This window comes from Pseudorasbora parva, chromosome 19, assembly GCF_024679245.1.
Source record: "Pseudorasbora parva isolate DD20220531a chromosome 19, ASM2467924v1, whole genome shotgun sequence".
Taxonomy (NCBI): Eukaryota; Metazoa; Chordata; class Actinopteri; order Cypriniformes; family Gobionidae; genus Pseudorasbora; species Pseudorasbora parva.
Window position 1 is genome coordinate 15,774,979 of NC_090190.1, and position 12,924 is coordinate 15,787,902.

At 35.9% G+C, this 12,924-nt stretch overlaps 1 protein-coding gene across 1 annotated transcript; it reads left to right on the top strand.

Annotated features, from left to right (window-relative positions):
• The first annotated feature begins 1,124 nt into the window (after nt 1–1,124).
• On the top strand, nt 1,125–12,885 carry si:ch211-152p11.4 (regulator of G-protein signaling 18). Its single transcript, XM_067426741.1, has 6 exons — nt 1,125–1,457; nt 2,142–2,654; nt 4,093–4,154; nt 4,345–4,475; nt 6,959–7,125; nt 11,399–12,885. Exons 2-6 carry the CDS (start codon nt 2,193–2,195, stop codon nt 11,567–11,569), a joined length of 993 nt encoding a protein of 330 aa, XP_067282842.1. The 5' UTR covers nt 1,125–1,457; nt 2,142–2,192; the 3' UTR covers nt 11,570–12,885.
• The last annotated feature ends 39 nt before the right edge of the window (nt 12,886–12,924 follow it).

Below are 12,924 nucleotides of genomic sequence, written 5' to 3' on the forward strand. Positions count from 1 at the left end.
TGTTCCCTGAGCATGCCTGTGTTTATGTGCCATGTAAATGAAAGAACATCAACACCTGAACAATTCCTGGACAAAAATCAGCTGTGATTTATATTTGCACAACATTGCAGCTGTTTCTCAGTAACAATGGAATAAAATACAGGGGATATAGTTGTGTGTCAATTCACAATTTGAACAGCTGTTCACTTTGACTTTAGCCTATAAGGTTAGGTTTAGATGGTGCTATCTGTTCTGACAATCAGTGTTAAAGCACTGGTAAATTTGGAAGTAAAAATCAATTGTTTTGGTTTTGGTTGAGCTTGTGTGTAAAAGAAGTTCAAGCATTTTAAATTTGTGTTAAAATCATTTTGTGCCAAAGCAATAAACATGTGTTATTTGTATAGTCCACAGACAGACAGATGTTGTGCTAACTGCGTTAAGAGCAGGAAATTTGTTAAATGTATTGACAAAATTGTCATAGCAACTGTAAAAAAAAACTGTAAAACATTGCGTTGTGTAACCACTCCATCTACTGGACAAACTTACATGCAGAAAAAATCCAATGTGCCAAAATAAAAGTCCCATATAAAATAAAGTATCTGTTCTCTTAAATCAAATGATTGAATTAATGCATGTATTCTATCATATTGTTTAAAATAAAATGATAAAACTCATAATAAGTTTATCCCGTCAAAATGAGGAAAGTTTGCATTATTCTTGTCCTATGGCATTTCCTGTGAGAGCTCTCTTATATACAATCGTGTCATTTTTAAACACCTGTTAAATCATAATTTACCACGAACACGGAGCCTTCAGAAGTTAATGTTGTAAAATATGATAGTATAATAATACAATTTATAATATATATATATATATATATATATATATATAAATATTGTTCAGGGAGATGCGCCATTTGTTCTTATGTATGCCTTTGTAAAATTGTATCATGGTAACCCCATGGTACATTATTACGCCCAATAATAATTAGTACAATTAGTTACTCTAAAACTAAACATATATAATCTTATATCTTCTTCAAACATTGTTAGAAGCTTACAGAAACCACCTGTATGTTTGTTAAATGTATATGACGAGACGTGGCTGTAACTGTGGTATTTTGACGTCAACTAATGACAATTTGAACCCATAAACGCGTGTGTCTTTACCATAGACCGTTGCTACTCAACTTTCCAAGTATGTAAGGAGGGCAAGCCCAGACTGAACTATGGGTGTGACAAAAATAAAATAGGCGTTGCTTTTGCCATTCAGAAGTAAAATGAAAAGGAGGATAAGAAAGACGTGATTTTGACGGCTACACGAAAAGGACTCCGTTCAGTTTACTCGCTTGAATCGGGACCAATTGTGTGTGTTTCTGTCCAGACTCCATTTGAAAGACGGGCCGACTCCGAATCTTTCTGATTTAACGCATGTTCATGGACTTGTCATGAAAAGACGAGAAACGGCTCTATCGTAAGGTATGTTTGTATGACATAATGTGAACCGTAAATGATCCGTTTTGTTTGTTTACACGAATAGCTAAAGACGCGACTCGACAAATTATGCTTTTCTTTTAAAATAAACGATTTCACGCGCTTGCTGTGTACAAATATTTGTTGATTATAATGGGAGATTTTTTTATTTATCGTGTCTTTCATTTTTGTAGTCATGAGGCTTCTGTCTTACTTGGCGCGAGTTGACTCGTTTACAAATGTAAAGCTAAACTTTGGTTAAATTTTAACCCTACTGCGTAAATAGACTAAATAGTTTTTAACAACACACACTGCTACTTTGGGAATTTTAAATTCTTGAAAATTAGATACTTGTAATTATTGGCTTAAAATAAGAAAGCAATTGTAGTGCACAGTGCTGTATTAGTGCACATAATTACTACAGTAGGCTATGTAATATTTTTAATGAGAATTGGTATCTATCTATCTATCTATCTATCTATCTATCTATCTATCTATCTATATATATGTATGTATCTATCTATCTATCTATCTATCTATCTATCTATCTATCTATCTATCTATCTATCTATCTATCTATCTGTCTGTCTGTCTGTCTGTGAGCTGAATTTTGTAAAGTTTTCATAGATTAGATGGATAGATCTGTTTTTAATTGAATTATTTTTGCCCATTCTGTTGTTCTCTCTGTAGGCCTCTGGCATTGTCTCTATCTTCCTTGCTTTCTTTTAAAAATCCAGCATAATGCTGCGTAAGTACAGTTCTGTGGGTGCGTTGCTGGATCTGGACTTATGGGGACAGGGAGATAGAGATGGGACCCCGGACAACTCGGAGAACGATACTGATGGGGCCTCAGCATCCTATCCTTGCACCCCAGATGCAATGTCAGGAAGTGCTGGAAAGAGCGAGCTTAACAGAGATCACAGCGTTAGTGTGGAAAATCTGGTCGGCTTGGAGAAGGACTCTGGTTTACTGAGAGTTACGAACCTTAATGACAGCTTTAAAGCTTACAGTGACAGCCAACTCGCTGCTAATGCCAAAGGCAGCTATGAGAGTATGGGAAAGTGTGATACCCTGCACTCTTCGTCGTCCACACTGAAATCGAACCATATGTCCAGCTCTCCAAAACCTACTCATTATCACCGACAGCAAGCTCGGGCCAAACTGGCAGCTGCTAAATTACACCTTAAAAGTTTGTTTGGACAGGTGAGTTTGGAGACTTTAGTTTATGAAGTTGTTCATATAACAATATTTAATATTATATGAACAACTATTTATATGAATGTTAATGTTAGATGATCAATCCCCCACTTTTAATAGCATTTTGAATGTTTATTAACAACAAAGACTGGGAATAGTTTGGAGTTTATTATGCTTCACAAGGCTGCATTTATTAGATAAAAATATATAGGAAAACAAAAATATTATGAAATATTAATACAATTTAAAATCATAATATTTTAAAATGTCATTTATTCCTGTGATGGCCAAGCTGAACTATCATGTGATCCTTCAGAAGTCAGTCTAATATGCTAATTTACTGCTCAAGAAACATTTTGTATTATTATCAATTTTGAAAGCTGCTTAATGGTATTTATGGCAACTGTGATACATTTTCTTTATCTTTTGTAACATTATAAAGACCTTAACTGTCGATTATAGTACAGCGTTGATTACTAAAATGATTAATTTATCACATAAGGAACATAAATGCAAAAAAACTGCAATGAACTATATACAAACAGATGCCATAAAAACAGACCATGTTAGAATAATTAATTTTCTGGTTATTAATTTTCCATGTTTGGTTAAAAAATTTGGTTAAAAAAATCTTACTGATTACAAATCTGTGATTTGCAGTGTATTTTCAAATATTTAGGTCAAAAATACATTTAAAAAAAAGCATAATATTTTGCACAAAATTGTTTTGCTTAAAAAATATTTACAACAAATATTTAATGTTTTTAATTTGAAAAAATACCTGGAAATGTAACCATTATAGTGTATTTCCATTACAGCTATATAGCAGGTTGGGATAATAAATACAAATACATAGAATATCATATAACAACGTAAGCACTGGGCCGATATGGCAAAAGACCTCTCACACTGGCCTTGGGCCATCAAGACAACTTTATAGTTGAGCCTTGTTTATGTTTTGTACATTACATTTCGCATACATTAGGAGCAGCAGGGCTTCAGCTCCAGTATACAGTATAGCTTATTCCAAATTTACAAGCCAAGTGTGATGAAGTGAAAAGTCATGAGTGCTTTTGTATTACACAATTAGTTAAGTTCAGTTTGAATCAGTTCTACCCCTTGAGATATAATGTTGCTTTGTCCAAACATTGAAAGAAGAAGCAAACCCTGAAAGAGGAACTGAATGTTCTAGTGCTTTATTAGGGAATCACACTGATATCTACAATATTGTGGCAAGAAATCACAAAAGACACTGTGGAACAAAAACTTTCAGTGTCTGGAATATTTTGTCATCAGATAGATCTGGCATTATGAGAATGTTTTCCATGACGTAACGCCTTCATGACATTTAAGTCATGGAACATTTGTTTAAATGATACTTCCTTAAAGTCTCAAATCAAGTCAATTATCCTTATGACAATTATCTTTTATTTTTTCACATAAGGGTTCACCGCAGTCCTCACATTCAAATTTGACAAGTGCAGAGCACAGAGAGACCATAAGCAGGTAAACAATCAAGGCACATATTTCCACAATCTCATGTGGATTTACTCCCCTTTCTGTTTTGCTTTTGGCCTATTCTCTGTCTGCCATTGGCAAAACAACCCCTCTCCAGCTCACTGTTATTGATTACACACTTCTTATTTTTAGCTGGATATCTTTATCACATATCCTCTCACTGTCTTGTTTCTCTCAGTGCTAAAGAGAGGCGTTCTCGAATGCCTTTCCTCAGGCAGTGGAGTGAGGTGGGCCACGCCAAAGCTCGACTCAGCAGGAAGGAGTTGGAAAATTGGGCCAAGTCCCTTGATGCTTTGCTGGACAGCAGAGGTGAGCGCTCAGTCATTTGTTTTTAAACTTCTAGAGTCGCCAAGCAGCTGGTCAAAGGACGCTTGCGAGACATCACAGCGTCACATGGAAAAGAAAAGCTAACTTTGACCTGGAATGCTGGTCTTGGAAATATTTGTGGCCAACATGCCATGCTTGAAATATACTGAATATACTGTCTTATATCTATAAAACACACTGCTGTTTAAAAAGTTTTTTTCTTCTTAAGCAAGAATGCATTAAATTGATCAAAAGTGACATTTACAATGTTACAAAAGATTTCCATTTAAAAATAATAATAAATGCTATTCTTTTAAAGGTACAATTCATCAAAGAATCAGTTTCCTCAAATATATTAAGCAGCACAACTGTTTTTAACATTGATAATAATAAGAAATGTTTCTTGAGCACTAAATTACCATATAGAATGATTACACTAAAGACTGGAGTAATGGCTGCTTTGCCATCACATTATACAGTAATTCGGATAAATTAAATGCAACTTTTGAACGGTAGTGTAGGTTAGCTCAGTACAATTCTGTGCTTCTGTAGTGAAACCCCTCTATTACATCATTGAAACGTCCTTGAAGCTGCTTCCTCTTAACATTCAGGAACCACTTTCATGTGTAGCTTCAGGCCCGAGTTTCCTGAGAATTCCCTAACAACATAAAACGATGTGAAGAAACGAGATAACAGAATAGTGGGCTTTTCCCCCAGAGGTTGAGAGCGTGCAGTTCCACAGATTAAACCAGCTAGATTTGTATATTTTCAGAAGGAAATGTGAGTGGTGCTTGCCTATGAAAAGTTTGCAGAATGATGATAGCTAAGTTTTGTAAGTAGTTGTAAAAAAAAAAGAGAGTCAAGGCACAATTACTCATGATATGATTCAAGTCGCTTGAGTGAAAGTCTGTAGGATGTTTTTGTGCCTGCTTCATTGTCTACCAGGTAAACATGGTTAGTCAGACCTCTTAGAAAAGTAGTAGCGCACCTCTTCTTAGCACACCAGATAATTAATGTTCGTAGCACAGTGTTGATTTTCAGTACTTACTGTATATGGTTGGGCAATAATATTTGCCATAGAAAGCACCACAGACCTCAAATGTAAGAATGACATGGCCTAACAGCAAAATACAACTTGTAAGAAACAAGGTTTCATTATTAGTGCAGCTTGTGATGCATAAACAGTGTACTAATAATGGATACAGTTACGCTTGTCTTGACACAGGCGTCATGTTTCCAGTGATTTGTTTTCATATTATAATTAAGAGGATTTAATGATTAACAGCATCTTTGTTTGTATTACCCACTTTGTTGCCATTTTGTAATGTCTGCTCTGACCCTTAAGCAAATGATTAGCGTGACAGACCTCATAAAATCTAATAATACATTTTGCGGTTACATTTGAGACTGTTTGGACCAAGGATAACATGGAGTTAGGAATTCAAACTATTCTGTCACTACTATGGCCAATTTGGGAACTAATTCTCTCCATACATACATGCATACATACATAATAGTCATGTGATTTTTAATAAGATACTTAATAGATATTATAAATCCCATATTCTTTAAAGGGAGAGGGAACTATTAGATATGTAACTGGTAGCATTTTAAATTATACAGTTTATCAGAATTTTGACAGTCTGCTTAATTCATGTTCAGTTTATTGTAGAAGACTATTATAAACTTGTTACTGAAAATACCGAAACGATAATATTTAATTGGTTGAATTGATATTCAATAAATCAACCTTGTAATCACATATTTCCCATATTACAAAAAAGCAATATTTCTTAACTGTGAGACACCAAAATAAGTAACATCCTTCGGATTGTTTCTACAGCATGATGAAAAGAGAAGTAAACTAAAATTGTATTCCATTTTGTTAGCGTTGACTGCGTTTGGCTCAATCGTTCAACCCTTGTAATATTTTCTGGAATTTCTAGAAAATATTTTGATCTTGAATTTTTAAAGCTTTTAGTATATTAAGTTCAATATTTGTGCCATATTTATTTATGCCTGTACATAGGGCCAAGCTAGTGTGGATTATACAGCATTTCTATTTAGCATTTCAATCTTTTTTTTTTTTAATGGTGTCGCGTGGGTGTGTTTTGGTGTCTGGACTGGCTGAAATGTTGGAACACCAGTGTGTTGTAACTCCAGAACCCTGCCCCCGTCCTACTTCTATTTTCTTACTTCAGAGTGTCGCAACCCTGCAGTTCAAGGGTTTTGAGAAAATCAGAGGGAAGGAAGGTATGTGGTGTGAGATAAACCCTCAAGATATCAACATCCAAAGCTTTTTTCTTCTCTGATTTTTGTGGCAAGTACTATGTGACGTGTGTGGGTGTATGGCAGAACATGCATGTGAATGTGTCATCTGAGCCGCTACCCTTCCCGTTTGTGAACATAAATAGCTTCTTTCTTTTTTTTTCTACCAATGTTAGTCATGTTTCTTTCTTTCTTCTCTCATTTCACCAATCCTTTAGTGGGAGTCACAGTCTTTGAAGCGTTCCTGCGATCCGAGTTCAGTGATGAAAACCTGCAGTTCTACTTGGCCTGTGAGCAGTACAGTCAGTCGTCCAACAAATTTAGCCTGCATAGGAGGGCAAAAATGATTTCTGAGACTTACATCCAGCCAGGTGCTCCCAGAGAGGTAGATCTTTTTAAATTATGCTGTTTGGCTGTTTACTGCATATATATATGTGAATGTCCAACATGACCAAGCTGCTCTTTCTCATGCAATGTAAACAAATGGGGACTAGGGCTGTTGAACTACAAATTGACAGTTGACAAAAACATAAAAAGTACCATAGAAACAGTCCATATGACTCATACATTATATTCCAAGTCTTTGTGTGTGCCAAATTTGAAATCTGATTTTCAAAACTGGTCTTGAAACTCCATTATTTTTGCAAATTATAATGCAGCAGAGATTTCAGTCTTCTCCTCCAAAAAAAATAAGTCTTCAGGTGAAACCAGAACAAAGGAACTAAAGGATATAATATTAGTTGTGGGGCCATTGAATGAAAAAATCACTTTTATATGGTGTTTGCATGTAAATTTGTCTTTGCAGTGTTTGAACACAACCACTCTACAATGATAAAAAATTAATTCACTCCTTTTTTTAAAGGTGTCATTGTTTTTTTTTGTTTTTTATACTGTTATCTGAGGTCAACTAATGATGTTCGATTTTTGCATTTAAAAACATCATAACTAATAAGAAATAGGCTATTTTATACACTGGTTTTGAGGCTGTCTCCAAAACGCTGGGTTTTGATGGGCGTGCCGCACTGGAGACTTGGAAGTAAACGCCCACGGCTAGGATTGGATAATATCTGCATTTTTAATGAGCTTAAGCTCCCCTGTCAGTTCAGTTCACATGAGGGAGGGGAGAGAATGAGGGAGAAGCAGCAACCAGAATGATTCTCTCGATCACAGGGCTCGTAAACGTCTTTATCAAACAAGCACAATGTTTTATTTCTCACCGAGCCACGACTGATTGGACTAATTTTTATATTACACATAGCCCGCAAGATTGGACGACATAAGCGCGAATCGCGCGCGCACACACATACACATTCAGTGCACGCGCCGCCCTTTAGATGTCAACTCTACAGAGACTGAGAGAGAATAGCAGAACAAGAACCGAATATAATGAGATTCATCGGCCTGTCGGTCTTTGCAAGCCCTGGCCCATACGCAGTGAAATTAAGTGAATACCACTGTCTTCCCCACGTGAGCTGGAACTTCATTAAAAATAAAGTTTTAAACCACACATTCCTAATATTAGGACCCGAAGGAAGCTTGTGCAGCGACTGTGTTCTTCCACGACCAGGAATAGCGCAATATCTTAATCTTCCACGGCATGTTTATTGTTGTCGACCAGCTAGCACGAGCCCTCCATGAGTTGGTGGGCGGGGCTACTGGATTAGACGCGCTGTAGAGGCGGTGTTTCGTCGCGCACTGACGTCCGTATTAAGCGCAGGACCGTTTGCTGAGCCTGGTGTCTATAAAAGTGTTTCTTTGACTAACAAGGAAGTTGTCAGCTCTGAAACTTAGAGGATATTTTGATATTACCATGACCTTTTATATATCAAAAGCTCAAGGAAAAGTTGATTCCTCAATTCATCACCCCTTTAAATCCTCAAAAAGCCTAAACACTCACTTAAGCCATTTTAATTTTCTGAGCAAGTTGTCATTTGTCATGATCCACTCACGACCGCTGACAGACTGTCCACTATAAGCATATTTTCACCCTCAGCCAGTTGTAAAAAAATATATATATATATGGACGTAGTGTCCGTGACGTCACCCATAGGATTTCCGATAGACGTAGAAATGAGCTGGCCGTTGCCATCTTGCCAGCGCGTTGCCAAAATAAAGTTGGGAATTTTAATATGGGGCTCGATGAGATTCTGCTCACTTCTGGAGCCTGTCCCTAGTGGCCAGTTGAAGAATTGCAGTTTCAATTACCTCCTCATTGACTTCAAGAGAGACTGCAGGAGGTTGTCGCTTGGTTGTACACTGTACAAGGCAGCACTTCATTCCCCCGGAAGAGAGGGGTGGGGTCAGTGTTGGGGTAGTTACTCACAAAAAGTAATTAGTTACTAGTTACTTCTGTAAATTGTAATGAGATTACTTTACTAGTTACTGCATTTGAAAAGTAACTTCACTACTTATTACTTTACTTTCCCGCTTCTTAATTTAGAGTGTAGATACGTGGACAAACATCATAGCCCTATTATCACTTAGGTTGTCAGCATAGTGTTTATTGTATAAATGTTTACAAAATGGCATGTAAAACCAATTAAAATGTCAACACACAAGTTTTCAAAACACAGTCTTTGGGAAACATGAGAACAAAACTCTTCTCTTGAGAACAAAACCAGCTTTTATGAGATTCATGGCACACACAAAAAATAAAAATAAGTGGTCAATGAAAAATATAAAGATAAAGGTCACTTTATGTTTAAGGGAGAGATTGTTTAATGTGATTCAATGCGATATCTTGCAGATAAAGTTAAAAACTTGCTTATTTAAGAACGGACATTTATTGCATGGACAGAGCTAGAAAATAATGTAGCTAAGTGTTTAAAATGCAAAGCATACTTCAGTTAAAAGCTTGCCCTCTTTTTCTTGTTGTTGATGCTGTAAACTGAATGTACGAGGCAAGCTGACTGTTTAAATAAAAGCACTGAAATAAAAAGGTGCTGTTTATCTCTTAATCAGCTTAGGGCAATTCACACAGGTTAAAAATGCGATATACAGGTCTAGAGATGAGATTTTTTTATTTTAAACTTGAGTGCTGTGTTTATAAAGCCGTGTCATGCATGATACTGCAACCGTATGGAAAGGATGCAAGCGCAACAGTCAAACGGTCTAGGGTAATGTTTACCTTAAAAATGAAAGAAAAGTGGCGCAATGAAATAATAAAAAACATTTCCATTTTTCGCAATGGCAAAAAACATTTCCATGCCATTAAGGTTGCATTCATATTAACATGTAGGCTTCCATTCTGTTTTCATTCCAAATTATCACTCGACAGTAGAAAAGTGAAAATATTTATCTAAAGTGAAAGTAATGTGAATATCGCCACTGGCCGAACCCCCATGTCCCCGTCTCCCTCTCCTCGCACCAGGAGCTACATCACTCAAATCGATCTCTATGGCAACGGTGCCCAGGCAAGCACACGCTGCGCATGCACGGAGCACTTAAATAGATCAAAACTTCACACACAGGCAAACACGACTCAGGTAACGCACGAAAGCGCGTTCCTATAGTCTACTAAAGTAGTGTAGTTACCAATATTTTTTGTGTAATGCTTTACTTTACTTCGCTACTCAAAAAAGTAATATCGTTACTGTAATCCGTTACTTTGTAACTCGTTACCCCCCAACACTGGGTGGGGTTAGCAGTAACATATTCATTTCTTTCTATTTATTTAAAGAGACATGCACTGAAACGGGTCACTGTGAACAGAGCTGTTTTTGAGGAGGTAATAAAGGGTGGTTTTATACAAACATTTGAGTAATTTTAACCAAATTACTTGAGGTTTTTACATTACTTTACATGAAGACCTTAAAGAATCATACCAACCTGTGGAAAATGGGCTACCAATGACCCCTTTAAAAATAAATTATTAATCTTAATATTAAAAATGTTTTAGAGCTTGACCATTTATAAAGGTATCATTATGTTATGACTTTACTTGTTGGGGCACATGGATATTAACTAATTCAAAACCCATAACCACAATTACATATTACTTAATCAATTAGTTAATAGTCCTGTGCCCCAACAAGTAAAGTCATAACATAATGACACCTTTGTACATTATTAGCTAATGATTAATTAAAGCAGACAACTGCAAGTTGAAATGCATGGCTTTGACCCGTTGTGGTAATTAACACGTTCATTTAAATGATTAGTTAATATAATGTTGATAAGGAATTAATACATTATGTCATTTAAATAAAAACAATTCAATGATTAATTAATCTATTAATCATAAAGAAACTTCATTAGTTGTTGATGCAGTAATCATTAATAAATGGGTTAGTTCTCTATTACTATTTACGATTATCTGTGCATTAGTTAAGCATGAATTAATGCATATTAGTGCACCCGTATTGTAAGGTGTTACCAAAGTATTTTTAGTCTCCGTTGTCATTTCTGGAGCTTGTCAATTATAAAAGCAAAATAAATGTGTCTTTTTCACACACAAATCTTTCATATGATTTCAGAAGACTTGTAGAATGTTTTTCTATAATTGTAAGACAATGTACATCTAAAAAGGTTTTTTGGAGCTTGACAGTCCCAGTGCCTAGAAGCAAAAAACACTTTGGACATCCTACAGAATATCATTTTTAATTATACTACTCTTTATTAGCCGTTTTGTGCGACTCATTTCTTTCCTCCATTTTTAGGTGAATCTGGACAGTAAGACAAGAGAACTGACCATAGAGCTCCTCAAAGCCCCCTCTCACACTTCCCTCTCACATGCCCAAAAGCGCATCTACTGCCTCCTGGAAATGGACTGTTACCCCCGTTTCCTCCAGTCGGAGATCTACTACTCACTACTGAGGGATTCATACTAAAAAACAATTGGGCAGAGTATCCAATGAGAGAGAGAGAGGTCATCCTAAAGACAGCAAACATGTCTCTATGAGAACTTTTGATGAAAAATAAATAATCGTAACTACTACTGAAGAACATTTTAGTTAAATAAAAAGGGAAGCCAATGAGCAGGGATTACGTGATTGTCTTGAATGCGTCTAAAAGGTCATGCTATGGGTATTGAGGTGCTAACATTTTACAAGTTTGATTTGGGCTTTTCTCAGTTGCTAGACTGAAAACATCACAGGCCAATAAGACGACTAAATGGCATGTTGACAGGCAACAAAGGGAAAACACGTCTGGCAAGAATGGGCTGTTCAGTTAAAGGCCTGAGCACTCAATACGGGTGACATCAAGGTCAAACCATTTTCTGACCTAGAATTCTAAAATGTACTTTCCCATAAATAGTTATTTAGTATAGTTAAATATATATATTTAAACAAAATACCAAGATCCCACTGACAAAATTAAAACAGGCAGTGATCTAAATAAGCTATATGAACACAAGTACTTTAAATGAAAGTTTAAAACTTCTTTTGTCTTTACCGATGGCCAGTTTTTATTGGTTTGAGTTTAAAATGTTTGAGACATTTTAAACCATGTGCATTAGCATAGCGCTGTTGGTCAGGGGTGTCCAAACTCCCTAGTGTAGCTGATTACAAATTGCACATTAAAGCTGTACAATCATTAATTTGAAGAAAATGTGACTATAGAAATTAAAATTAAAGGTCTGTGACTGAGTTTGGCCCAACAATTTCTGTTAAGAAATATCTTAGTGTGAACACATTTTTTTGTTTTGTTGTTGTTAACTGTAGAATTCAATGATTGTGACATACTGAAGTTGGGAAATGTGACCTGTTGACAGGTTTAAAATGTGGAACCTGCATAAGCAGACACACTGGTATGGACTAAAACCATCCCAAGTAAGCAAGCACACATACAGTTCTAAGAGCAAATGATCTGAAAAGCACTGCATTCTTAGTACTGTGCACAAACACCTGGAAAAAATCTTCAAAAGAGACAATACACATTCAAAATCACTGTGTGAATGGATATTCCAGATATTCGTGCATATCGAAAAATGGTTGGCATATGTGTGTGTTTTGCTTCAGAATGAAAGGATGTGATGTGCTGTATGTACCTATATCCACTTTTTAGTGTATGTTGATGATGTCTACTGTGACTGAGACATTTAGACGGTACATGTATCATAATTTTAAACATGCTATTAAGGAGCTGCATGCACTAATATCCTTGGTAAAATGTTTCCAAGGTTTAATCTGATAAATCTGTTTTATTAGTATAATGTAAATGATTTTCTCAAGGGATTGAGGTA

Bases quoted from the DNA above. Each gene is read 5' to 3' on its own strand.
- si:ch211-152p11.4 (XM_067426741.1), top strand. From the start codon at position 2,193: ATGCTGCGTAAGTACAGTTCTGTGGGTGCGTTGCTGGATCTGGACTTA. The intron at 4,155-4,344 runs GTAAACAATCAA...TGTTTCTCTCAG, and splicing joins CACAGAGAGACCATAAGCAG to TGCTAAAGAGAGGCGTTCTC. The intron at 4,476-6,958 runs GTGAGCGCTCAG...CCAATCCTTTAG, and splicing joins TGCTTTGCTGGACAGCAGAG to TGGGAGTCACAGTCTTTGAA.